The 27,899-nt window shown below is 38.3% G+C and overlaps 1 protein-coding gene across 1 annotated transcript; it reads right to left on the bottom strand.

The window, feature by feature from the left end:
• Positions 1–2,769: 2,769 nt before the first annotated feature.
• On the bottom strand, positions 2,770–22,483 carry SPI1 (Spi-1 proto-oncogene). Its single transcript, XM_068399445.1, has 5 exons — positions 22,263–22,483; positions 15,855–15,948; positions 8,317–8,504; positions 4,198–4,354; positions 2,770–3,509 (listed from the first exon to the last, which is right to left on the bottom strand). The coding sequence occupies exons 1-5, from the start codon at positions 22,305–22,307 to the stop codon at positions 3,193–3,195; spliced, it is 801 nt and encodes a 266-aa protein (XP_068255546.1). The 5' UTR covers positions 22,308–22,483; the 3' UTR covers positions 2,770–3,192.
• Between the last annotated feature and the right edge of the window lie 5,416 nt (positions 22,484–27,899).

Here is a 27,899-nt window from a genome sequence, read left to right as displayed (position 1 = left end):
GACCTACCTTTTTCCAGCACATCTGCCTGTCTGGTACTTGGCCACTTTCAGAGAAAACAGAATGCTTGCTTCTCTGTAATTTTTCTAAACCAGTAATGTTGTCACATTAATTTTGGTATTTTTCTCTAAAACAGCCAAAGATCTTCTGCTTGCATGTGCCACTGAATGGCGATAATTTAGCTTGATTAGACAGCCTACTATTCAGTCCAGTTTGGATGAGATACAAACGGTACTGTGGTGGAGAAGCATCATCATTTGGTCTCCTTCACAGCTGCAACACATGATTATTCAGACTCTTTATGCCACAGATGAAAAACCTAACCAGAAACAGATGGGGAGTGAATATTTTTAGAAACAGTATTTCAAAGCATTAACAAGAGGAAGAGAAAAAGATTTCAACTTTGCAGATAAAGAAAATTTTAAACCTGCTTGTTAAAGTATATTCAATAGTAGTTTTAAAATGTTTTAATTAGAAATAATACTGTCCCCAGAAATATTTTTCCTCAGATTCTTCCATTTCCATTTCCACATTACTTGTGGCCAAAACCAGTGCAAAATGCAAGTTCTTCAATCCAAGTACAAGTAGCTACTCTGAAATAATATTTTATAGTAATGCACAGCACTCATATCACTCATTTAAAGGTTCTTCTTGTGTCTGTTTGAATGTTTATTTTAATTTTGTATTATTTCTCCAGAATGTAATTGTTTTCTGTGAAAGACTCACTAGGAAAAGCGAAAGCTAGGTCTCTCAGATCTAAGAAGGCTTTTTGACAAGCTTGAAATGGCTTTTGTGATATCCTAAACATCTCCACAATTAGCTCACCAGTTAGCTCTTTGCAGTCATCATAGTTTTCCTGCAAAAGGAAATGATCCTTCTCCTCTAAATTATAGTGTCAGAGAATGATCAGTTCTGCTTTTCAAGCTGTGTTTGTGACAGATATTTTTATGACGAGAGGAATTAATTCTCTAGTTTTCTTGAATATCGAGTCTGCAAGTCTTACGAGGGCAAATGTCTTTTATCTCTTTCTAGTAGCAAGTCAGTGGTGGAGAGTCATCATCAGAAGTATCAAGCAGAAAAGTTCTGAGTTTCTAGCTCAGCATTGAAGAAACCCTAATTATGTCAGAGTTGAGTGTTGTTCCAGACTTCTGAGAGCTATCTTCAGTGTCTTCAGCTTCCATCCTACAACTGCAATATGGATGCAGATGAGTTTATATGAGTTTAATTTAGTGTGTATTACATTGTGCAAGGAAGTATATCTTTACAGTACAATTTTAGAAACCAAATCTCTTCTTAAATTGTTTTATGGCTTTGACATACCCTAACCTTAATTAAATTAAAAAGTATTTGACTCGGAGAATATACACGAACCTTAAAGAACAGTAACTAAAAGTTGGGTTGCAAGTTTTTTTATAAGACTGAAAGATAAATTCTATTTATTATTCTTGCCTTGGATAGAGAAAGTTCTGAAGCCCTCACCTGCTTTTAACTCTCAGTTGATTTCTGGCCTTGACTGATGTATTTACTGTGTTCATGAACTGGGAAGAATTGGGAAGTACTACATAGTGATTTTTTTTAAGCAGGAGTTTCTTTCTGTTTGGCTTCAGGGAGACACTGTAGCCCAGTGACGTCACCAGATTTTTCGCTTCCACAGTGAGATTGTTAGTGTAGAAAAAACTGACTACATTTAGATACAATTTCGAGAACTCAGGTCTGTAAGAAGCTCATCACTTTCAACTATTTCTGGTTTCAATGAGGAGCAAGCTCTGAAAAACTTTGTTAGTTAGTTACATTACTTAGTTACTACTTCCAAATTGTTATATTTGGCATGTTCTACTACATTTTAATATTACTGAACAAAACACTTCTCTTCATTCTAGACCTGTCTCATTTCACCTCATCTATTTTGGAAGAGTCATGATGATATTTCCTGATTTTGAATGCTTGAACACAGTTGAGATATGTAAAATAATGTTAGAAGTTAAAATGCTGATTTTCTTAGTGTTGGTTGACTTTGATTTTGTTTTCTGTGTTTAGATGTACTGGGTAACTTTACCATTGTATCATCTCAGGTGCTGAATTATCTTTTATTTTGCATTTTGTAATCTATACAATGCAGTTGTTATTAGTTACTATTAATTGTTTTACAGTAGAGACTAAAATCAAGGTTAAAACCTTGAAAACCTTTTTGTACTGGAATTCTGCAAAGACATGATTAAATGCAACTTATTTCCCAGAAAGGTTCATAAGCTAAAATCAAGATATCACTGTGGAGGTAAGCAAACAAGAGGAAAGAACAGGAGTAGGAAAATGAGTGAAACTACAGAGGAACATGGTTAATTGTTAGGTTCTAAACCTGATAGAGCTATAAATGCCATTCTTGGTATAGATGAATAGAAATTATTCAGCTGGCAGGGCTTCATTTGCATAGGAAAAAATAATGAGAGAGATATATATATATTTTAAAATTGACTTCAGTAATGTAGTCTCTTTCACAGTAATGTATCTCACCTATTATCTTTGTTACTTAGTTTGACAGCATTGATGGTGTTTCTAAGTAAATTAAAAAGTAGTTGCAGATGAATAAGGCCCTCTAACCCAGTGTGTATTTTGTTCAGGTACTGCACATGAACTGTATCTGCATAATTGAATGCACATGAGATTTGTTTGTGAAGTAATCATTTATTATGCAAACACCATAACTTCATTATATCAAATTTTATTAAATATGTACATGTTATTACTATTTAAAAGAATGAGTATCATTCCAAGATCTGCAAACTTCTCTCTAGCTTTGAGAGCTGCGGCAGAGCCTGTATTAATGCTAGATTGAAAGCTGTAAGCTAATGCAGCGTCACTGTGGATGACACAGCACCACCTTTGAAGGCAAAACTTCATGAACTGTATTCTTTAGTTACAATACAATCAAAAAAATCTTTCCTGACAATAATACGTTTGTACATTGTTTAAATTTCCCAACTCTGTCCAACTTGTAGGATGGAAGCAAAGAAATCTGTCATGTTTAGGATTCTCAGATGCTGAAGAAGGGAATTCGTACCAGAAATATCTGACGGTAAAGGCCCTTTAAAGGTAGAGAAGGGGGCACAGGAAGCAAAGAGAAAGATGCGTCCATCTCCTCTGCTGATATCCAGCCAGGAGGTCTTAATATTTTTCTTCCTTAGGGTCCCATGGCCTCAGTGAGGATAATGCTTCCTATCAGTGACCCCCCTTCCCATCACCTCTCCACTAAACTGGTAGGTCAGCTTCTTCTTGACTTTCTTGACCTCTCCTGTCTTGCCATAGTTTCGCAAAGCCCGTGCCATCTTCTGGTAGGTCATTTTCTTGCGATTGCCTTTCTGGATACCCCAGCGATGTGCCAATGCTTCTTTGTGTTTGGAGGAGAACTGGAAAGTACCTTTTTCCTTGTCCACCCACCAGATGCTGTCCTTCATGTCTCCACTTCGAAGAAGGTCCAGAAGGAACTGATACAGACGTATCTTTTTCTTGCTGCCTATATGAGAGTCAGACAAGAAAGGCAGTGGAGCATTAGTATTGGCATGTAGTTCATGGTGAAACAGCAGAACATATATAATTTATATAACTGTTTCAGCCAGCTTGTCAGTCACCTAACTTCTTCAGTTTGCAACATTCACAACAACAGACAGTGTTACACTGTGAGGACATAATGTGGATTGATGTACCAAGAAGACAAAACAAGAATAAGGAATTCCACAGGCCAAACCCTCGTTTTGAAATTAATTTGCTAATTTGAAGATAACTGAAAAACATTGCTAATTTGGAACTAATCTGAAGCTAATTCGGGCAGGTTATACAGAACCTGACTTTCAGGTACTGAGCAAACAGAGCTAAATATTTTTAAAAATCAGTTCCTGACCTTCTTGACTTGGTTTTCCCATCTGTTAATGGAAATTGGAGTAGAAAAGGCTAAAGCCATTTCCATTCAGGAAGCCTGAATAGACAAGGCAGGAGGAGGTGGGAGTATGTGAAGAAATGAGATTTGAGATATAGACACAGTTATGGTAACAAAAGATTCGTGGGACAGGAGAGTGCAAGGAGTCAGGGAAAGTGAAGCTTTGGCAGTGGGATAAAATACTAGCACAGCAGTTCTACAGTTTTATTCATTATCATCATGGTAATGTGACAGCTGCTCAGCACATAGTCCCTCTGTGTTCACTGACCTGTTTCTCCATGCATAATTCCAGGCCCAGGGTCCACACCATCAGTCTCCCCATCTGACACCTCCAATGGGGGGCTCTGCCTCTCTATGTCCTCCTCATCAGAACTGGGCTGCGGTGGAGAGGAGTACTGTAGGCACATACGGGGCAAATAGGACACCTTTGGGAGAAAAGAGTAGTAGAGGGAGGAGGCAGTGATAGAGAGTGAGGCATTGAGATTGAAAAAGAAAATGTCATGGAGAGAGTTACAGAGAAAAGCGGGGAGAAAGTAAGAGGTATATGAAATTGTTTAGGGTAACTGAGTGACTTAGTTGTTGACATTTATAATAAATACTATGCAATTAAGAAACACTTCCAGCTAATAGTCAACACTTACACATGTGCAAAGATGCATCTTTACAACAGGGAAGGAGGAATAAGGTTGTGAAAGTCAGAACTTTCCTATGTGTTATATCCTATGCAAGTGATATTGCCCCTCTTCCCCCATACCTCCCCAAAGCTAGCATTCTTCCTAATGAGTTTCTGATCCCTGTCGCCTATCCCCAGTGTAAAACTGCTTTTGACAACAACTTTTTTTCTAACACAGACCTCTGGAACTACTCTTTTAAATTTAAAAGAGTTGAACAATCCTGCCCTAGCACGGCTGCTTTGACTGGGTTTGGTTCTGTTGTCCTCTTCCTTTCTCAGGCATAGTACCTTCTGGCAGCACTGAATCCCTACAGGACTGCATCCAGCTCTGGCCATGGGGTTACACAGGTCTGTCAGCTTCCTGTCCTGAATGTCCCCCATGAGGAGGGGAATAGCCTTAGCACTAAAATAAAGGATACATCATATTGGCTCACATTCTCTTTTCCTAAGCGGCTATCTGAAAATTCCCCATTAATGGGGATTTCTCATCTACAAAGCTAGCAAGCCAAATTTTGTGCTAAATTCTCTTGCCCCTATATAGAGGTATTCTCAGGAGCAGTGTGGAATATACCTCATCTCTGTAAATTCTCAGTTGCAGTCTGGTTTGTTAGGGATCATGACCAGTTGCCATGAATTATCGCAGCTTCTTATTTAAGAATGAGAAACAGATAAGTCTGAGGGGCAGGGAGTAAGAACCCAATTCCTACATTAAAAAAAACACCAACCAACATCCCCCAAATGCAGCAGCATATAGAATGTGGTTTTCATGAAAAGGGCCAGATCAATAGTCCTGGAAGGTGAGCTCCTTTTGAACTGTTCTTCCTTCCCTCCACCAAGAAAGGACGTCTTGAGCCTGATTCCCTTTCCAGGAGACCTTAGGCACTGAAGTGGGGAGTGGGTGTTCACTTCATGAGTCACACCACCCACCCCATGTCGGGATTTGCCGCGTGGTGCTTTTCAGATGAGTTTTGCACCAGCTTAAAATGTCCCAATAAGGCGTGTGCAAAGGGCTGGTTTTGGGGTGCAGCAGCTGGCGGTTAATGAGTTGGCAGATTGGCTGGAGCCAATCTGGCAGGAAGGCCAGGATTGGGTAAGAGTGTGTGTAAGCTTCCTGTCAGATCCCCGAGAGCGAAACTTCAGCCCTCACCACAGAGTCACCTTTAGCTTTTTACTGTTAAGAAAGCTGCGGCCTCAGGCGTAGGGAGGAAGGGAGAGACAGTGCCATGGGGGAAGGGGAATGAGAAGGTGGGACAATGTCGTACAGGGGAGTGGAACACAGATTGGTGCCCCTCCAGAGAAAAAGGTTGTGGAAACCTGGAGTGCATTGGGGGGTGGTGTGGGAGTAAGGAAACAGCTCCTCTGGGGCTGGAGGGGGACGGTGGGAGAGTGCTGTGGAGGAGGGAGCGGGAATGGTGTCTCACAAGCAAAGGGAGTTGCAGAGGCCAGCCTGGGGAGTTGAGTAAGCTTCCCTCAGACTGTCCCCACTTTCCCTGTCTACTGTATACTGTATTTTCGCTTACACTTACTTTGTGCCTGAAACTCCGCATAGGTCAATACATACAGTGTCACACAGTTGTCTTACACAGAGTCACAGAGGACCTGCTAGTGTGCTTGAAAGAGCCAGGTTACTAATACAGTTCTGGAGAGAGAAAGCGTAAGAAACTGCTAGCTACTTTCCGTATTCTGATGTTATCTCAGGGTCTGTGGCATCCATTTGTGATTTTCCTCTTTCTAAAGCTCTTCACAGTTTTCCAGCCTTTTCTTTCATTCTCCTTTCAGAATGACTATTCTTTTCTCAGTTTAGTATTTGTGAGACCACCTGTTGGCAGGCTAACCAAACTTTTTAAAGAAATCTTGTCCAAGAACAGCTTGAGCCTTAAAATGGATTTCACAGAATAATGTGATAACAACAGAAAATTAGAGAAAGCTCTTTGCTTGTTCTTCCTTTATTTGCAAACTGTAACTCTGATATTGCATGACAAGCATGGGTGCAGTTAGTAACTGGCAAATTCAGCAGAGAATTAAAGCTTGCTTCCTGCTTCTGTTTCTTTGAAAAAGTCTTGAATAATAGTATGTATTGCCTAGGACTGTGGCTGAGACATGCCAGAGTCCGAACCTCAGAGCATGCCAAGTACCACTTGCATGAGCTATTGTAGGTTAAAGTAAAAAGCCAAAGATCCTCAGCCGGTAAGGAAGAGGAGGGTAGTGGTGAATTCTACCTACTAATATCTTCTGCAGCTTGGTATGGGGTGGGGCAGAGAGAGCACAGTGCTCTTAATCAAAAGTTGTAACAAAATTAATTCTCTGCTTTTCATCCTGAAATGAAAGATGATAACTGAGTAGAAAGAAGTGGGATATGCAGAAGCACCTTCTTTTGTTTTTTGGTGGTGCTTCCAAACACATCCATAAAAGGCCTAATTTTTGTTCTTTGCCTTTGGTTGGAGATAATGGTTGGTCATTATGTATTAGCAGTTGCAGTGGGCAACTGAAACGACTTGAAGCTCCCCACAGACTGCTGTCCCATGAAGCATTTTTTATATTTGTAACTTTCTGTTCCTAATTCTTTGTTTGTATCTACATCTTATATTCTATTCCTGATTTTTTTTCTGAGCAGTAGGTGAGAAGTTTGATGACTTGTAGTCAGTTTCCTGTTGACACTGTTAACTTATTCACTCGATTTTTGCCTTTGTTTTTGATTAATACAGTATGTGTATACAATTTCAGTTTGCTTTGAACAGAGAAGCCCAAAATGACAACTCCATGCATGCATTTCCTCTCACAAAACTTCAGCCATAGCACCATTATATGCAGCACTACAACCAGCAAACACTTTTTTCTCTGACCTCAATCCTACTCTGTCTTGTATTCAGCACATTGTATGTAGCTTGCCTGCCTTGGGAAACTCCTTAGCACAAGATCACCCAGCTTCCTTATTGCTCCCAGTAACAACTTTGGGCATATTCTCAGAGGATCGAGAGTTAAAAGTGATCTCCACACACACTTTGCTTAGTACCTTTGCAGTACAATGGAACCCCTTATAATTTCAGCTTTCATGAGAATTCACTAGCACTTTGGTGACTGCACAACGCACAATGGAGTATCTTTTTTACAGGGAGATAACTGGCTTCATGTAAAATCTGAGCAGAGACAAGACAGTGTGTTTTGGCTCATGGCTTACTTACTTTCAGGTAAAAACACAAGTAGGCTGTCCTCAGCCTGTTTCACTGTGGTAAAATTACCAGTGACTTGTCTTTGTTAGCATTTCTTGTACAGAACATGTAAAATTGTCAGGGTTGCTTGGAAATATTTAAAACTTTCCTACTACTTTGAGGCTCAGAATAGTTCCCAGTAGCCATGGATACCCTTGCTATCACAATGCATAGCTTCTCAGTTCCAGTTACTCTGCAGAATTTCAAAACAGTTGATTTTCATTCTAAATTAAAAGAAATTTGAAATTTCAAAAACCTCCACAAAATGCAATTATCTTTTTAGGTACAGTTTGAGGAACATGACTCCTCATTATCTGGATAAAAAGAATGCTTAAACCACATTTGTCCTGAGAATGAAGAGTTTTCTATCAAGTGCTTGTGCAGTAAGAAATTGTGTAATTCATTTCAGCAACCTCTTTCACATAAGAGTATGCGTTCCCTAATGCGTTGTTTTCCTTACCCTTAACTATCATGCTGAATTCTGAGTAAGTGTTGGTAACCATACCTGATGGTTGAGTCCGATGTGTGTGGTTGGGATTGCAGAATCCAAGACATGCATTTGTTCAATCTCCATGTGCCTGTAGAGCTGCTGCAGCTGGGGAGGCTGTACACTCTGCAGTTCTGTGAAGTGATTGTCTCCAAAGGTCTCAAACTCACTGTGCATGTGGTGTGGATGATACTCCCAGTAATGATCTAAAGAAAATAAAAATAGATTGTCTATCATTACAAGGTTAATAAACATGACATTTACCTGTCCTTCATTGGTTCCTACTCCTGTCACTGTTCTTTCCTCCCTGTCCACACCATCCCTGTTCACCTGTCCGTCTTTGGTGACAATCTATATAGATCCCTGTAAAGTTTCTTTTCCTAATCTCATAAATGCCTGTGGCTGGAAAGTAATACTTAGGCCACTTTAATTAGGAGAATACTCTCAGATGGAGAGATGTATTTCAATGATAATTTAACACAAGATGCAAAAGACACTAACGCTAGCACCTTTCTCAAGAAGAGACCGTAAGAATCTTACATTTTCCTTCTTGAGGTAGCAAATTCTACTGATTTGCATATTGTCATATTCTCATTACACTCTTCCTCACAGCATGGAAATGAGGAGATGGAGAAAATTTACATATTATTCTGCAGTTATCTTCAGTCTTTATTTTACTTTGCTAGCAAAATTTCAGGAATGCTGCAGAAAAGGCACAGCACTTTGCTAGATGTTTCCTATAATCATGTGTTGGTATGTCACACGTTTTTCAGTACCAATACTAGAGAATAAAAGGATAAACTGTTGTGGCAGTGTGGTGTACACTGTTCACAGTGAGGCTAAATTCTGATGCAGACTCTTTCTGTACCTTTTTTATCTCTTTAGTATGTTTGAAATTTCTGTGATAATTTAGATTTTTTTCAGAAACATCAAAAAGTACTCAGATAACCACTATCCTGTTTCCTGGTTTATTTACTTTTGAAATTAAATTCCATATCATTCTCAGTTTTAGATTTCTGTTTTTTTAGTTCAATATAAGCCTACAAAATTTTTAGCACTTCATATTTGCTCAAAATTTAAAATCTGCTAGAGGAAATGTGAAGCATTGCAAATTCTGTTTCTCTCTTACATACAGTAGCTACAGGCATAATTATGCACATATTTGCATGCACTTTGTTTTTTAAAATCAAAGTCAACCTCATGTCCTCTGTTCTGACTGAGCTAGGAACTAATTTTCCATAGTTTAACTTTTCTTCCATCATTTTATGTGTGGCCAAAATTTCTTTATGATATTCAGTGTAGCAATTCTAATTTATATCTTACTATTCCAAGTTTTCTTCCCTTGTATTATAATAAATCATTTCTGTCCTACCCTTCACATGTTTTCAGGTTGCTATCATGTACGCGTACAGTCTACTCCTAATTATCACTTAATCCAACTGCATATATTTAGCTCTCAGTCTTTCAATATAGCTCAGAATATTCACCCCCCCAATCATACTTGTGCACTTCTCCAAGCTCCCTCCCAGCTGTTGACATCCTTCCAATAATGTGATGGACAGAACTGAATAAGTTGTTCCAAGTGTAGTTTTACTGAATTTATAGAGGAGCAATTGTCTCGTTCTGCAATACGTTGTTATTGTGTATGACATTATCTGGATACTAATGTGCTGTGAATATTTTTCTTAAATACTAGTTTCATTCTTTCTCTCAGCTTCTATCTCCTCATGCTTCCCCACTTATTTTTCAAACAAAGGTCTAATCGCATTGAGGATTTGAAATCCAGGATAGTGACTTTGAATGTGGCTCCCTTTAGAGGGAACTCAGTGATATGTTTACACCAAACATAGTTGTACCTGAGAAGCTGTAAGCTCTTCTAGCTGCCTTTATGGCTCAGGCCTGTGGAAATTTGTTTGGAGGCTCTATCAGACCACTTACCACACCAGTGTTTACTTTTTTGTCCTTCCTGCTTTTTTAATTCATGGATAAACCATGTCACTGCATTTGAAAGGGATGGAAAGGTGCTTATAAAAGTGCCCAGGCAACTGCTGCATTACTTTGTAATTTCTTTGCTTTGTTGTATAGCACTTTCTGTGGGCTATGTATGGATTTTATAGCCCAAAGTCATAATTACAATGCACAGTAGCACTTCTTCATGTTGTAGTGCTAGAGAAAAAATTTTGTTGTCTCTGGTAAAAAACTGGTTTTTATGGGTGCAAAGTGCCCAGGTACTTCTACATTCACATCTGCTTCAACCCAGGAAATTGGACAGAGTGTGTGTGAGTTTAAATCCACAGGTCATCTAAGGCTGTGTCCTGGTAGGAGGCTTTGGGCACTTTGAATCTGAAACTTTTTTGTTTAGTTGGAAGACTGAGCCACACTAGCTCATGCTTTATCTGGGTCAAATTACTGCAGATTTCTCTAAGCAGAGCCAACCATTGAAGCCCCATATACCACGAGCAGGCAGCCCTGTATAATAAATTGTTGAGAATACATTGCAGGACTAATCTATACTCTTGTTCCTTAGAATGATCTGTCTCTGCTCCTTGTGCAGAAAGTCCTCTGTCCGATGGCAATGTATATTCTCAAAGACCCCTTGTCTTTGATAATCTACTACAGCAAACGAGATCAATGCAGAATTGTGAGGATGACAAAGCCTAGGCAAAAGTCTCTGAGGCTGTCAATGGCAGGTCTTCAGCTGTGGAATGTCTTACTAGTAGTAACTATGGTGGTCAAGAGAGAACACAGTACATTTCCAACATGCATAGCCATGAGTATTTGTGCATGCTCTGAGTGATCTACTTTTGATTCTTAAATATTTTTTTACCAGCAGTCATGTTTTTATGCCTATGACAAGGTTCCTGCTGTCTCCAGATCTGTTCTTTTAAACTCTTTCTTGGCAAATAAGTTAACCTATGGAACACTATTTATGCATGTACATGTTAATCACTATGTGATATTTAGCCTAGTCATTACTAAATTCTTTTTTTATGGAATTAGGTGCTGCTGTAAAAATACTATAATAGAATAGGAGTAATAGCACAGCATTTAGGGACTTAGAGTGACCACATAATACTAATACATTACAAAATAAATCTATATCAGAAAATACTTCAACACAAACTTATGTCCAAATATTCAGGTTGTGACAGGAGGAAAAGTCCTTATTTCTTTCTAAATTATCTATAATTTCACAGTGATGCTTAAGAAAAACAATATTGTTTTAGTTACATTAAAAGATAAATTCTGAATTCTGTCTCCACAAGCGCCTCTGCAGTTACCCATCCTGGCTAAGTTATTGCACATGAAAATATAAAAAAATTCCAGATATGTGTCTGCAGTTGTTAGAGTTATCAGTAGCTATTTACTTCTACGTATGTTCTTTGTTAGTGTTATGTCAGTAATGCATAGCAATTCTGTTCTTTTCTCAACAATGTAAACGTGGAAAGAAGAAAAAAGAAAGGAGAGAAAAATTCTAGAAACGGAAAGTATCTATTCTTTGGGTAAAGAAAAATATCATTAAAAGCCAATCTATAGCTACCCAGTGGAGTCATTATGAGAAATTTTATGTGAAGTGAAAGAGGATGTGAAAAAAATTCTCTCTTACAGGGACATGGAGATTGTGTTTGTTTTGGTCTTGTATGTAGTGAAAGGTTAGAGGAAGGACAATCATGAATTCTGAACACCCTCCCAAGACAGAGAGGATGTTAGCCTGTTGGGAAGCAACAGAGGACCTAAAGGCATTGTGTTAATATTCACCATGGAGGTAGATTCTCACTCTGCAAGTGAGAAAGCATAACTGAACTTTCTCAGTCATCTTCTGACCAATGTAAATTGCTTTGCCCCTGAATAAATGAATAATGTTAGAACCAGCAGTTAGAATATGAAATAGGCTTAAAGAAGGTATTTATTATAAATGCATCATGCAGTGCAAAACCGTGCAGAAATTCATGAGCCAGCTCTTGAACCGGAAACGTGACAGCTCTGTCAGCACAGTGCTCTGCCCAGTCTAAGGAGACGACTGTGTTGACATGGCTGTACTTGTGAGGTCTGAGCTAGTGTCTCTTAGTGGTTCTGCTCTGTGCTGTGCAGATTTTCCAACTCATTTTGAACTAGGAGAGGGCTTCTTACACAGCCCTCATTGCACAGCTTAGTTGTTCCCACTGTGTTTCACGCATCTGAAAAAACAAGCCAAGAAAAAACCCATAGAGAAAATGAGAAAAATATTGAAGGACACTGGAAAATGAATGTCTTGATTCCCTACAGAACTGCTCTCTGTTGAGTGAAATGCTGTGCTCCTAGGCAGCGCAGCACTCTTATCTATAATGGCAGCAGGATGTCATTAGATCTCACTTCACATACTTCATGATTTTAATAATGCCAAATGTTCAAAAATCTATGAGTCAGGCCCCAGCAAATCATGAGAATGGCTTTGAAGCAAGGGGATTTTTAAATGAAGTTTGGAGTTCTTTCTATTTTCCATATAGCATTTAAGACTAAGGTTCACGTGTTTGGACTTTCCTCCACTTCTGTGTGGGCTAAAATCCTAACAAAATCGAAGCTGAGATTCTTAAATGATCATATTACTCCAGGAGGTGGGATGAAAATAAAATCCAAAATCATGAAATCTAGTAAGTTTCATGAGGCTAGCAACAAAGTTGAACAAGGGTCGGCATTCAGCTTCATACAAAAAGTGATTTTTTACAAAACCAATAATGTTTAGTAATAACTAGAGACAAAGCTGCAGTGGAATTTTGTAACTACTAAGATTGCATTAGTGTTACAAAACATACTGTATTACATTTACAGACTTACTAACATACAGGCTTAGGGTAGGGTGATGGACTAATACCTGATCACTTGAAGTAGCTTCTGTCCTGCATGACTGTTTCTCTGTGTTTATTACAGTATTTACAAAATAGTTAAACTACAGCATACAAAATAAGTGCAAACAATTCATGTGATGAACATATGAATATTTTTATGGTGTGTTTTTGCTTGTTAAATTTAGTGTTCACTTATTGGCAATGATCTACATATTAAATTAGTGACACACTATTGTGTATACTTTACTGGCTACTCACGCAAACATGGAGTAAGTATTGCCTTCAGCATTATGTTCTAGAAAAGTGACAGCAATGCATGTAGCAGAGATCTACAGATTAAGATACTGCCATCTCCCTTTCACAAAATTAATTTGCTAGCAGTGAGAGAGGTAGTCTGACACTTGAGCAAGACCTTCTATTTCTTCAACAGTCCTTATCAGCAAAGTATTATTCTGTCTTGTAGTACCTATTTACTTTATCTGGTAGCTTTTCTTTGAGGTCTACAGTGGTACTGAGTAGACCTGCAAAATTATTTTTTATGTATTGCCAGCAATCTCACGGCACCCCAAGCTGAACTCTTCTCTCACAATTCTGTCCTACTTATTTCTTCTTTTTTCCTATCCAATCACGTTGTCAGCTCTTTCACTTCACTGCTTTCACTTATTTATTCCTTTTCCCCGCCACTTTTCAATCATTGTGCTTTTAGCCACATGGTTCTGAACACTTAGTACATATTTCTAAAAGTAGTTTGTGATGTCCCTTTCCTGCTTTTCTGCATGGCTCTTCTCAAGACCCACTACTTCTGTCATGTTAACAAAATGAAAGCCAAAGTTGGGTTTGTCAATGTTTATAGGAAAGAAGCAAAATGTGTTAATTTGTATTTTTCACTCCCCTTTGTATTCTTTGGTTGTTCATTACTTTTTTGGACTGTGAGCAATTCAGGAAAGCATAGGGCATATGATATATTTAGACACAAACAACTACATTACAGGTGCTTTCATAAATAAAAATTTGATTGAAATGTGCAAGCTAGGATTGTGTTGCCTCTTCCATAATCGCTTACTGTAAGAGTTAAAACATAAAACAATGTGGTTTTGGGTCTTTAGGACAAGTGCAACACAAGTTTAGGAAGAGACAAATTTCTGTTCGAAGTGGGTGTTTAGGTACTACTTAGGCCATAACCCACATAGGTGACTTTTGAGTTTTTGTTGTGTTCATTATGGTGAGTGAAAACGTGTTAATGATCTGAGCAGTGTAGCTTAGGAACAGCCTTCCAACAGAAAAATGGGCAGTAAACCAGATGATGGGATGATAATATTATGAAAGATAAAGGGATGTTGTTGCTTGAGGTCGCCTAGATTTAATGACAAAAAATTTATTTCCCAGTGCTTTTTCCTACATGGCACCTTTTATATTTATTATTTAATTGTCACAATTGCCTCTTGAGATAATAAATGTTATCCTTATTTTATGAGTGTGTAAACAGGTACAGGTTATAATGTAAAAACCCTGAATTTCCATGTGGAATTTGCTGGGTTTGATCAATGTGACTTGGCAGCTGCCATGAGATAACTTACAAAAACTGAATTAATTCTTTGTCTCCAGGCATTAAAAATATCACAGGTGTTTCTTGAATGCAATGTAGGGAACAAATTTAGGTAGGAATCTTTTTCAGTTAAATGCTCAGAACAATCCTATTCTGTAACTTGCTGTCCCTTAAGGTAGCTTCCGTTGCCACAGATAGAACAGTGCTATGCTGTGAAGTTGTTAGGTATCTTAAATTAAGCAGTGATGGGTCTAGTTGCTATATCAGTGGGAGTCTTCTAGGGAAACTCCAGGATCTGAAGGGACTGCCACGAGTGATACAGTAGAACGGTGCTTTTCCTTCCTGAGTCAATATTGACTCTGATATTTCAGGGTGGTGTTGCTGGACCGTTGTATTGCACAGGCAACAAAATTCACAAAGACTCTCCCTTCTGCATTGATTTAGAGTCCAGTGCTCAGATGACATGAAAATATAAAGACACCAAAGCTTTGAAATCACATACATAAATTGAAGCAATAAATAATCATACAGTATTTTTATATTGAGCTAGGTTTACGTACAAACAGCCACAAGGAAGTTTTACATAGATTTAGAGAGAGGAAGTACTTGTGTGTACTAGAGGAAGAGTGAAAGTTAAAGCTAGGTGTGGCAGCATGCAAAAGAGATCAAAAGAAAGAGAGAAATATATGGAGTTGAAAAAGGCCAAATACCAAAGAAACATAATTAAAATGAAGGCACAAATAGAGTATCTAAGGCCTAAGTCAAACAGGAATTGCAGATGGGAACACAAGAAGAGAAATACAATATTGCAAGTCCATGTCCTCAAAGAGTTTTGAAACAAGCAGAGTGTTTTTGATCTGCAGAGGAAAGTAAAAGCACAGTGAATATAATGAAGGATAGAGATGATGAGATCCCGCCTTCCTGGCAACACACTGAATGTCCTGGAAGCTCCTTGCAGCATTCAGTGCTTTCTAAAATTCTGTTTCAGAGAAATTGTGTTGCAGTTGCTGGGTTTGAACAGTGCCATTAAACAGAATAAAATATTGTTGGTTTCTGATTTGAAAGTATGTGCCTATACATTATAGATCACAGCAACATGTTTGTTCTTTTCCTGAATGTCCTAAATCTCTTCCCTGTGGTATCCCATGAGACATTATGCTCCAAGGAGATATTTTTTAACTTACCACCATGACTCTCTCCATCACTGTTGAGATATTGGTAATAGTCATGGGGCTGTCGGTAGAGGTCTGACTCATAGGGTACCATATCTTCAGAGGGCTGTAAAGAGAAGAGGAATTTTTAGAACTGTGAGCTTACACAAATTCCTTCAAAATTATTCATATAGTTAGTGAAGGGGAGATGCCAACACATTTTATATTGCCTAGGAAAAGAAGAGGGAGGCTTTAAGTTCTTGTTGAATCAGTAGGAATAAAATGCTTGACACCAAACACTGGTTTGCAAAAAAAAAAAGAAAAAAAAAGAGTAATCCATCTCCTTAGACCCAGTCTGTGTAGCAGAACTTGTCCTGTGGTATTACACAAGTTCTTGATATGCTGCCATCCAACTTTCTGTGGATACTACTTAGAGAGCTGTGTTGGACATCAGGCCCAAGCCAAGATGCCATCATGCCAGGAAACCTTTAAAAAGTCCAAATGTGGGGCAGATATTGAGTCGTGACCTATTGGATGCTTAGCTGTAGAATTAAAGTCCTCTCTATCTTCTTAAAACACGTGACATAGGGTAATTTTCCCACTTGCCTTCCTCCCCATGCCTAGTACTCCAGTGTTAATGTCTTGTGTTGTTTCAGTAAAAGTGGTTTGTTTATTATTAGTTGTGCACAATTCTGTTGCTTCATTTAACATTTGGTTTTGTCTTTTTCCAGAATGAAGAATTAGAGCAGGGCAATATCCTTCACAGGGCTTTGCTAAACTTTTGTCCAATTAAGTTCATTACAATGTTTTCTTCCAATCTGAACAAATTCTTATAGTGTCAACAGCAATGTAGAACTCAAACACCTTCTTGCTTTTTGTTCCGAAAGGAAATTATTTTTTAGGTACTAATAAAAACTTTTTTCTTCTGTTAATGACTTCAGCATAACTAACTTTAAAGAAAAGAACAAATATTTAAAACAACATGATAACTTACATGATGGACATATTTTTTATGTTCATATGTTTATATGCTCATATGCCTATCTGTATGTCCCCAATCCTTATCTCCCTCCATAAATCTGTCTCATTTTTGGAACACCAGCATTTTGTAAGCTTAGGCTATGGTGACAGCATGCCAGAAATGCAGGTGAGCTTCTCTTTTTCTTCCTTCTCTAGACTACTCAAGAACATGAAACCTAAGGCAGCAGCTACCATTAAAATGGTAGACAAGCAGCTGGCAAAAGGAAAATATTTTTTTCTGGTGAAAACTGCATCAGAGTTACCATTGCTTATAGCTCTACTCTTTAATTCTTGTAGTTAGTTCATTCAGTCCATTCTGTTGGAATCTGGGGATTTAAAGATTGTTCTTTTCTAGGGATGTGATTTCTATGATGACATTGAAGAAATTAGATCAAGAATAAAATAGACTTATTCCCAGAGGATTAAGATGTTAGAACACAAAAAAATAGAAAATACTTTCAGAAATTACCTTGGAGCTTGGTAGATCCTTAGTAGCAGCAGCGTACTGTATTAGCATATCATATTATAATGCACTGGTAAAAATGCCTAAAACGTCATGACTTCCAGAATACACACTAACTGGGCATCAGATCCGTGAAATATTCAAGCCTCAGGAGCAAACCCATTGCCTGGCTGTTAGCTCCCAGTATAATCTGTGGTGGTGGATAATTGTTTTGGGGAAATCTTGAGATGATAACCCACAATAAAGACAACCTAAGGGAAAGACTAAGTAAAAGGAGCAAATCATCATTTAATTGTATCCATAGCAGGGGTACCAGTGAAGGGACTTGTCTTATTTCTGGTCTCCACAGAATGTATGTTCAATCTAAATCAATATGATGCCAACAGAATTGCCCTTCAACTACACAGAGATTTAATGGGAAATATAACCTATCTTCCAGATTTCAGAGGGGTGGTCAAAGGACACAGTACAGCATGGATTCTCTCTGATGCTTCTGGTTTTCCTCTACATATTTTCTTTGTGTTCTCTCTAACTGTGACTGGTTATATGCATTCACTCATCCCCATTCCTTAGACCTGTAGTGTACTCTGATCTCTGACAAGAAAAAGTAATGAGACTGTGTTTTGCTTTCTTCAGGATAAAGTTCTGAATGCAATTTCTACTTTTCATTATCTTTGCAAATTAATTCACCCTACTCCTCTATTTCCTTTCCATAAATATGTGCTTCCTGTTAAATCATGTCAACCTGAAGAATGTATGAATTTTTTGCCTTCATATTCAGAATTGTTAATTTGTCTTAACTCAAAGGAAAGCATTCATATTTTGTGAGAGACCTCAACATCCAAATGGAAAATGCACATCATACTAGCTGGGAGAAAAGGAGGTTTAAAAAGTCATATAAATGTATGTAGTTTGAAAGAAAAATCTTTGTTTCCTTCAACTAAAATACTAGAGACTGAAATTATAAAAATTTTCCAAATCTAAATGCATCAAAGTTGTAGCACTGATAAATATTTAGCCGAAAGTAAACAAATTTCCAAAGAAATCAGTGTCCTGTCAATCGAGGCTTAATTTGCTATGTATAAAATTTCCACTGCTACAACAAAAAGTCTATCACTCATATCTTTACAGAAGTATAGCTTGGCAGGAAGGCCAAGCATCAGTCCAAAAGTAAATAAAGAGTATGTATTTTAGGCATGGGAAAGAATGTTTGACTTTTCCTAGTTGTGTTCTTCCTTTGTTGTCTCTTCTTCCTTAAGATTTTCCTAACTCCCCCATTTCAGTCCAATATACTGTAACAGGCAATAGTGTCTCACAGTCTGAGAGCTGAGAATGAAGTATTTCTACCATTCAAAAGCTAGTTTTACAAGCTCAGATGTGTGTTCAATGACCAGAGCTAAAGGAAGGTGTGTTAAACAGACTCTTGAAAAAGTGGTTCCCTTAACATTTACAGATCTGGCTGACTGCAGTGTGAGTTGCAGATATTCAAGATCTAAAAAACAGTCTGCTTTTACATAGATCATTGGTTTTTTACATATCCTGTTTTGAAAGTCTGGGACTTAAAATGTCTTTGTTATGGATTGTGGGAATTTTCTTCCTTGAATTTTTTTTCTGCTCAGTGATCCATTTGATAAAATATGTATGTGTGTATTCTTGTAAACTCATGCAACCTGGACCAATCCATCCCCACAAACGACTTGAATTGGCACCACTTTCCATCTTGGTGTGATCTTCAAGGGTACAGTAACTAATATCGAAGACCTATATTAAATATTTAAAAATTTACGTATCATAACCTTAATCAGATGGTGGTCAAAGGAGACAGTACAGTATGGATTCTCTCTGATTATCTTTATCCTATGGGAAGGTGGGATATTTTCCTCTATTCATTAGAGAAACTATTTCCAAGAACCTGTTTTTAATCGCTCTCTGTTTTTCAAAAAAGTTTTATTAAAATATTTTTCGCTAGTTAGAGAGAGGAGGTTTCACCATGTGCTACTGTTGCTTCTTGTACCGATCTTTACCCACTTGCCCCGTCCTTCTCTGGAACCTCCCCACCCACACACCCATTTCATCATCTTGCTTACTAATAGCACTTCCATGACACTGAACTGTTTTGTTTCCCCTGACAAAAAGCAAAGAATGGCTTATGTTACAATTTAATATTTAACTGATGTCAATGGCCATTTGTTCTATCAATTGTTTTCCTGTAAAAGAGTGACAGAGAGCTTTGTTAGCAACTCATAGCTGTGGTCTGAAGTTGATATCTCCTTTCCTACTTTCCATGAGGTGCAGTACGCTATCTAAAACCATATTCCACCTCAAGCAAGAAGTCTACAAACAATACTTTATCTGTCACAGATTTTGATAAATGGAGACTTGCCTCCATCTTCCTTCTTTGCCCTGAAAATCAAGCGAAAAGCCACAAAACTACTTGGAGAAAGCTTAGTTGGCATTGGTTAAGAGAGATACAGGGAACTCAACTGAATAGCAATCTGAAAATTCTTGTTATTCACCAAGACTTTGTCAGATAATTCCAGGTGGTTGTAAATGCTGATCTTTTTTTTGTTATCCTGACATAACTATTCACTGGCATGTGATTCAGAAATATTCCACACAGTTTCCAATGATGTGCTGCTGAGACAAGTTTTAAGGCCAAGATGAACCGTATTTCCTTGGAAAAAAAATACAGTATAACTATTTTAGAAAAGATGAGTAAAAATATTAGCATGATCACTCATTGGGCCAGCCTCACTGGACCATGCTGGCAATGCAGTTATGTGGAACAGAGTGCTTCTGTGGGGCGTTTTCTCTCTCATACAAATACACTTCCATTCAAAGGTGTGATTTCTACAGGGGGTTTCTTAGGGATTCACATATAACTGGGGCCCTCTTTAGGCAAAGGTGTTCGACTTAATCATTTTCACCCAGTAGCACAAATAGATTCCATCATGCACTGGAAGACATGGGCCCAGTTTGCAGAACTTTTCCATACAAAATTCCTAATCTTCAGAGAAAGATGCAGTACTCCTAAACCATTTGAGCAACATTTTCCAAATGAAGGGTAAGTTTCCTAGCATAGTCAAGAGGAAGGCAGTTACTGATCCACCCTCAACTGAAAGGGGAGGGGCAGAGGAGGGAAGTACTGCTTCACAGAAACCCCTGTCTAGAAACAGGCTTATGTCTCCCCTCTGAAAAAGTCCCAGGAGGCACAGACATTTATGCCATGTGGGGCCCTAACTGGCAGTGCTCAAAGTGCACTTAAAACAATTTTGAAAGTACAAACCACAAAATTATTAATTTTTTGACATTTTAATAACAAAAATAAAACTCAAAAAAAACCCAAAGTGCCCTGTTAAGTGCTCCTGTAAGACGTAATTGTATTTTCACTGCCTGTTGTATCATTCGTCTGAAAAGAGCTCAGCCAGAATATTAACTGCAACACATATAAGAATATGGGCCAGACTGTGCTAGATTTTCACTCCATTTATTCAATGTATGCACTGGAATTCAGTACTGAAAAAAAAGAGTACAGAAAACTTGGCTGAGTGAATGAGTGGACAGAAAATTAACAATTATATATTTTTTTTAAATGGAGATGCGGGTTTCTGGGATAGTTGAGGACAAGGTTTGGGTCTCTTTTAAATTTGTTTTTAAGCACTACAAGTAACATATTTAGAAATCTCTGTGTACTTTTTTCATTTTCTCAGTTTCTTTTCAGATTTCTATCCTGATGCATTTACAGTAGATCCACTGGGCAACTCGGTGTATTTAAGAAAAAGAAAAAGAAAAAAGATTTTTAGGATCTTCTCACCCTTTGGGTAGATAGGGGATTTCAGGGACACTGATGATGAACTGCTAGAATAAAGGGTCTCCCGAAAAGAAAACGTATTTTTTCAGTCAACATGGGTACCAAACATGAAAGGAATTCAAAGGGCCACCTTTCTGGGTGGAAGATAAGGACACATGTATTTGGCCTTCATTAGATGGGACAATACAAAAAGAAAAATTGATACAAGTTTTGTTAAAAGGACTCTTGGTTCTGCATTGTCTCTTTCTGTTTTCTGAATGCATATAGCAATTACTGTAAGTCATCTACCACATAAAAAGCCAAGTAGAACACCTTATCTGACATCTCTTCAGCTTCTACCAACCTAATAAAATCTAGTTAGGGCCTCTTTCACCCATTCTACTTAGAGATTTCCCATTAAGGTTTGTTTCTGAAAAATAGGTTAGTGACATTACGTTCTTCATATATAATAATTTCCAAACTCACCATACGGTAAATTACAGCAATGTAACAATGCTTCAGAGTTAAAGAAAGGATAGAAATAGCCTCATAAGCATACAGAAAAATTTGTATTTTAGAGAAAACATTGAAAGACCCAATTAAGGGCTATGGGTTTTTTCCCCTCATTCACCAATTGCTTTTTCGTAGCAAGTGGATTCAAGAGAACTCAGTTCAAGAGAAGCTGAAGTTAGAAACTACAATGCCATCATTGTAAAGAGCACAGAGCCCTAAAATCTGCAATACGTAACATCAGCATTCAGCAACTCTTCTCTCACAGATTGATAGACAGTTAAATACATAAACTCTGTCAAGAGACTCCAGATTATTAAGAATTACAACCTGAGGAAACATTCGTCTTTATATCACGAATCCAGCACTGGAGAAAAAAAATTACTGACTTGCTACATGCATACGGTACAAAAATACCATACATTTAATCTGTGAAAACAAATGGAGATCAAAATCAGATAGAAGTTTAGGGAGGAAATATTAATTTCCCATTCATTGCAATGTTGTCACTAGCTTTATATATTGACCTAAGTCCAACTTCCTGGCATTACAAATACAGTCCAAAACAGAGATATTCTCAAATAATAAAACCTGGTTTACTTTGACTTTTGCTACTGAGCCCAATGATCCATATTAGGAATAAACCCCGTATACTCACAGGGGGAATGAGGGGAAATCCTTCCATTTTGCAAGCTTGCAACATTCAGCCAACTTCTGAGTGAATTTTTCTTAATTCAGTTTTCAAACATCCAAAATAACTGACTTGAAAAAATCACATGAAACAAAAAAAAAAGAAAGAAGGAAAAAAAAAGAAAAAAAGTGAGATCCTTGGACTCTGTGAAGTCCCTTTGCAGTGATGGATCTCAGGTTAGGAGAAGGACCCTAACAAGTTTTCATAGTTTGCCCTAATAGGTTCTGAGGTGAACTTCTTCCCGAGTTGTATGTGAAGTTCCTGATTTTATCAAATGTCTGTAGAAGGGAGATAGCCCTTGGGTCTATCAGTGCGCTGTGACATCACAGCTTTTAGCCAGTTTGCATAAATCTCATTTCAGGGAGCTGCGGCGCTGTAACAGGAAGTCTGCCCTGAGCCAGATCTGCCATGGGCAGGTGCTTACTGTATAATCAGCAACCCAGAGCCTGGGCCTGCCACCAATAAACAAGCATATGGGTGCAGTGCTCTGTGGAAGACTATGTGCTTCCCACTGTAGATGAACAGTAACGATGGTGCTGCTCTGTGGTTTAATGGTATATCATAGAGACACAGTCATGACAACTTCTGTGAGGACAGTGCAATGGCATAGACTTGGTGTAACAATACTCCTGTGTTGGAATTAGGTGGCAATACTTAGCAGAAAGGAAAAAAAAGAGTATGCAGTTTCAAATACACAGTCTTATGTTTCTACAAAGCACTGAAGTTAAGCCCATGAGACTTTCTTCATAAACTTTGCAACAGAGCAAAATGATTCAGTGAAAGATACTTAATCCTCTTATTTGTTTCTTGTGATTTCTTTTCTTTTCTAGCTCCTGCAAGGAGAAAGTGAGTGGAGAAAAGGAGAAAGTATTACATGTCCCTTCCAATGACTTGACTTCTCTCAGATCCTGAGTGCCTTTAACAGTGAGTAGAGAAGGAGATTTGTAGACTTGCACCTGGCCAGGTGCTGAAATTTATTGTAGAAATTTTGCTTTAGCTCTTCTCACATGGTGTTCTCCTCTCTCTTTATCCCGCTGTTTTACTTGCATTTTGCTGTAGTGAACAAACGCCCTTCGTACTGAGGTTCTGTCAGGGCCAGGGGTGAGTGGGCCACGGGGCAGGATGTAGAGGGTGGGGCCTTGCTACAAGGGGAGAACGTGCTCATTCTGCAGAATGCCTTCTTGCTTTGCAGTTAGTTACTAACCTCTTGGAAAAGTGAAGTTTCTTTGTCTGGGTTGTTTCCCTTCAATCTATGCCCATGTGCCACAGGTTCTGCTTTTGAAAGCAGCCTGTTCACCACTCACCTGGGTCTATGTGTGAGGGGGAATTTCAGCCCCTACAGACTTCCTCCCTCATACACTGGTAAAACCAGAGGCCACTCACAAGTTCCTCTCATTCCCCACCCTAAGGAACTCAACAAGCAAACCATATTAGCAATGGGATAAGATCAAGAACATGATGGGAGATTAACTCTTGAAGCCCCAAACTGATTTTCACCAGCATCAGTTGATACAGAAGCATTTCATTCTTATTTTATTTGTACCATGAGATCTTCACTTTAACCTAGAAACAAGCAAGCTGCTAAACAGTCCACTTCTGTCTCTGAGATGGTTCTCAAGTCTCGCTTTGGATACCAACCTGGAAGTGATCAGAACCACGTGGGGGAAAAGGAGAAAAGCAAAGTGCTGTCCCGATGATAAAATTCAGTGCAAACAGAGGAGAAGAGAGTGAGCAATAGCATACACAAATCTTAAAGTGAGTAACTGGATAATAGGTGATAAATGTAATTGTGGAAATTGTGTGTCTATTAAAAAGGCTGTTCAGAACAAAGAAGATATGCTATCTGATTCATCGTACACTGAAAGATAGCTTAAGCAGCTACTGGAAGGTTTGAAAATGTAGTGTTTTACACAGAGAGGCTTCTATTAAAGTGGAATGCAACTATATTTCATACAGTGGAGGATATTTCTGCACTGTTTCTTAGCACAGGAAATTACCTAATAAGGATAGATATTTTGCACCAGCCTTACTGCACTCAGGGAATGCTAGATTAGCAACGTTATCAACCATGTTTAACATATGAGTAGTCATAAGCACACCAAGGTTATCAATATAATGAAATTAATTCTCTGTATGATGAATTAGAACCAAATAATATGCCATAAGGCATGAGGACAAGCAGAAAGTCCAGAAGTTGAATAAGCTTCCTAGGAAGGACAGTATCTCCATAAATGGAAATGCTAAAAGCGAAATAAAATGCTTGTTTACTCTATCATATTTGTATAGGGACATCACTAGTAACAATCTTGATAAAATTCAACATAAATTACTTTCTCACTGTTGCACATAACTGGTGTTTTGTCCTATGTTTGTAATCACAGAATCTTCTCACTCCTAAAGGAAGGCCTACTAGAGACAATACTTTTGGCCCAGATCCTTGCTGTACCTTATTAGATGACTTACATGCAGAAAACAGATGACATTACCAAACAATTGTATAGTAGAGAACCAACTTCCAGAGGCATATGATGTGAGCTGCTACTCACAGAGTGTAATCTGACCTTCAAAAAGGCTTTTGAAGTAGGGCAGGGATCCTTCTCCATGATTCGAACAGACTGCCCAGGGAAGCTGTGGAGTCTCCTTCTCTAGAGATATTCAAAACCCGCCTGGACGTGACCCTTTGCAACGTGCTGTAGGTGAACCTGCTGTGGCAGAGGGTTGGACTAGATGATCTCCAGAGTCCCCTTCCAACCCTAACCATTCTGTATTTCTGTAATTCTGTAATTTGGAGAACTAGAGAAAAAACCTGCTGAGCTGAAAGATTAAGTTTCTGAAAGATTGTTTCTAAAAACATTTAACATTCATATTAATCTGAGAGATTTTCCCTCTAAGAATTACCTTTCTGTGTGCAGTTTTTTGAAACAGTTCTTCCCCTACCTCTACCCATTTATTCTTCAAGATATTTCTAACCACAAGCTACCAAAGCAAAAGGGTTTCAACTCGCAGCCACATCACAGAGCGGTCCCATTACCTCAAACCTTGTTTGGTGCTTGGAAGGTAATTTTTCTCCCTGCTAAAACCACATACAACATCACTCATTCTGAAGTCTTTTAATCAGAAACAGGTGTTTACATAGATGCTGCTACTGATTTTTCTTGTAACAGTAAGACCAGACGTCTAAGCAAGGGATTCCCTTATATGTTCCATATTTTTCCCAGAGCTATGTTTTCCACTGAACTTGTTTTATCTAGAGGTAATATGGCTTGTGGGTCTTGTAGACCATCCTTTAACATTGAATATCCATTCAGACAACATGCCGGGGGAGTTTGCCCTCTTCTCTTAAGAGAACTTATGGGTCTCTCTGACTGTGGAACCTGTGGGGTCTGGAGCTCTAGAGCACAATCCTCTGCATTTAACTCTTTGTTACATATACTGCTACTGAGTTGAAGGTATGAGTTGAAATATCTTTGTTGCATTTTCCCATAAAGAGAGAGCAGGAGCCAGAAAATGACTGCTGCAAGTTACTGGCTGAGAAGAACTTGTTACCACTTTTTCTCATGTGGAGCTTCACCTTAGGATCCTTAACAGTCTCAGTGTAGACTCCACTGAAATACGTGCTCTCCTTTTCACTGTCATAGGTTATCACTCACTGATGTTCCCTTGTGATACCACAGGTTTATTATCATGGCTACATTTGAATAAGGACTTTTCCTCACTATATGGGCATCCCCTCCTAGAGTTGATTCAGTTCCTAGTGGCAAAAAGGTGCTTTTGACAGTCCAGCTTTCATGAGTTCCTGAGTTCTATGTAATGGCATCTCTACAAGGACTTTTGCCAGTGGGAAATGTCATACAAATGTCATTAAAATATCACACTCTTAACTAACTTCAAAGATTGGCAAAGATTTTCAAGCACAGACCAGACTAAATTCATATCAGAATGAAGATTACCATTTTCACTGGGAGGAAGAGGAGTAATTTGAGTCAGTACTAATCCAGACAGCCTCATGGATTTTTTAAGAACCATTATGATATTCAACAACGTACAGAAATGAAAAGCACTTCATTTCTCATTTTATTAGTAACTTTTAAACTGTCCATAAAGCAGAACTCAGCAAACAAGAAAATCTCCCTTTGGCAATTTATATGGCTTCAATATCTGTTTACATCTCAGCTACATTTTATTATTTACTGTATTTTGAAAACTTGTTTTGGCTTTAAGGCATGCTCAAATAACTAAGATTTTTATATCAGTTTTTAGTATCTTCTGCATTCTGCAGGCAACAGATTTTCAGTTTACATATTCCTGCTTATTTATAGTCATACAATCTCTCAAAACTTTTGTACCATTTCAAGCAATTAACATGGAAGATTAACAAGAGAGCTCTAGTACCATCTACTCTTGAAGACTACATCCAGTCTACATACTACGTACAGTCAGTAGCACCAGTAAGATTAAAGCAGTATTGTCTAACATCCCTTCGTAGAGTTGTGCCTTGAACCTACAGTCCAATTCAGGTTTCCCCCCCAAAATTAGATACTTTAATAGTCAAAATTAAACTATAGGGATGAGGTGTGTCTGAGATATGGCTCAATAAGAGCATATCTGTAGAGAAAAAAATTGTTGCTGAAGGCTCAACAACCAACCTGTATTTCCTTCAGGGAGTATCACTTCAGACTGGCTGTAGTCTGATGCCATGGAATGAATTCCCAGTTGCAGCTGGAGTCCTGAGCCACATCTTCAGTTTCATCTGAGAAGAATACATTTTATGCACTCTAATACTGCTACGTGGTGCAAATTAAAGTTCCGTAAGTGGAGAGGTTCAGGAGATTAATTTTGGAAGTGCACTTATGTTCTGAACTAAATTGCTGATCTACCCCCACCATTAGAGATGATTCTTTCCCTGGGTCCATAGTGACCTCCGCCAAGCTGTGTCAGAAATACCTCTGCTGTATGGAGCTTGATTTGGATATTTAGGCAACAGTTCTCTTGAGAGTGCAGCTGTATCTAGGAAGAAGTCTTGCTGTCCTAATGTAAATAATACTTTCTAGAATTGCATCTTATTAGAATTGTATCTCTTTGTAATTTCTCAGAATTCTAAAGAGAAAAACACTATTCACAAATAAATGTGTCTTTAGGTAGCTGGTGGGTTTACAGCTGTGCTTCCTGTTCTCTGCCACCACTTTCACAAGGATTTTGTGTCTGGAATTTTGCAAAAACAGAGAAACTGAAGTATTAGAAGCCAGTGCTCTTTATACATCCTCACAGTAGACACTTGGCTGTATAAGAGGTGAAGCATGCATGCGAGCCTCATGTCACAGCTTTATGTGTATGACTAGGACAGGTGTGTACGACTTGTTTATGACACACTGTAGTATATTATCTATAGAAACTTTTTTCTAACAGAAGCAGTTACTGATAAGAAAAATTGTGTTTGAATTTATTATGTTTCATTCTTTTGTAACCTTAGACCATCTTTACTATATAATTCATATGCAGTTAGATTCTTTAGTCTTCATGTTTGCTTTCTTGCCTGTGGTTTTCTTCAGGTGCCAGGGATTGGTAAAAAGCTGACATCTTTCACTAATCTTCTGTAGAAGAAAT

This window comes from Nyctibius grandis, chromosome 4 (genome assembly GCF_013368605.1).
Source record: "Nyctibius grandis isolate bNycGra1 chromosome 4, bNycGra1.pri, whole genome shotgun sequence".
NCBI lineage: Eukaryota > Metazoa > Chordata > Aves > Nyctibiiformes > Nyctibiidae > Nyctibius > Nyctibius grandis.
This window is presented reverse-complemented; position numbering and strand designations above follow the sequence as displayed.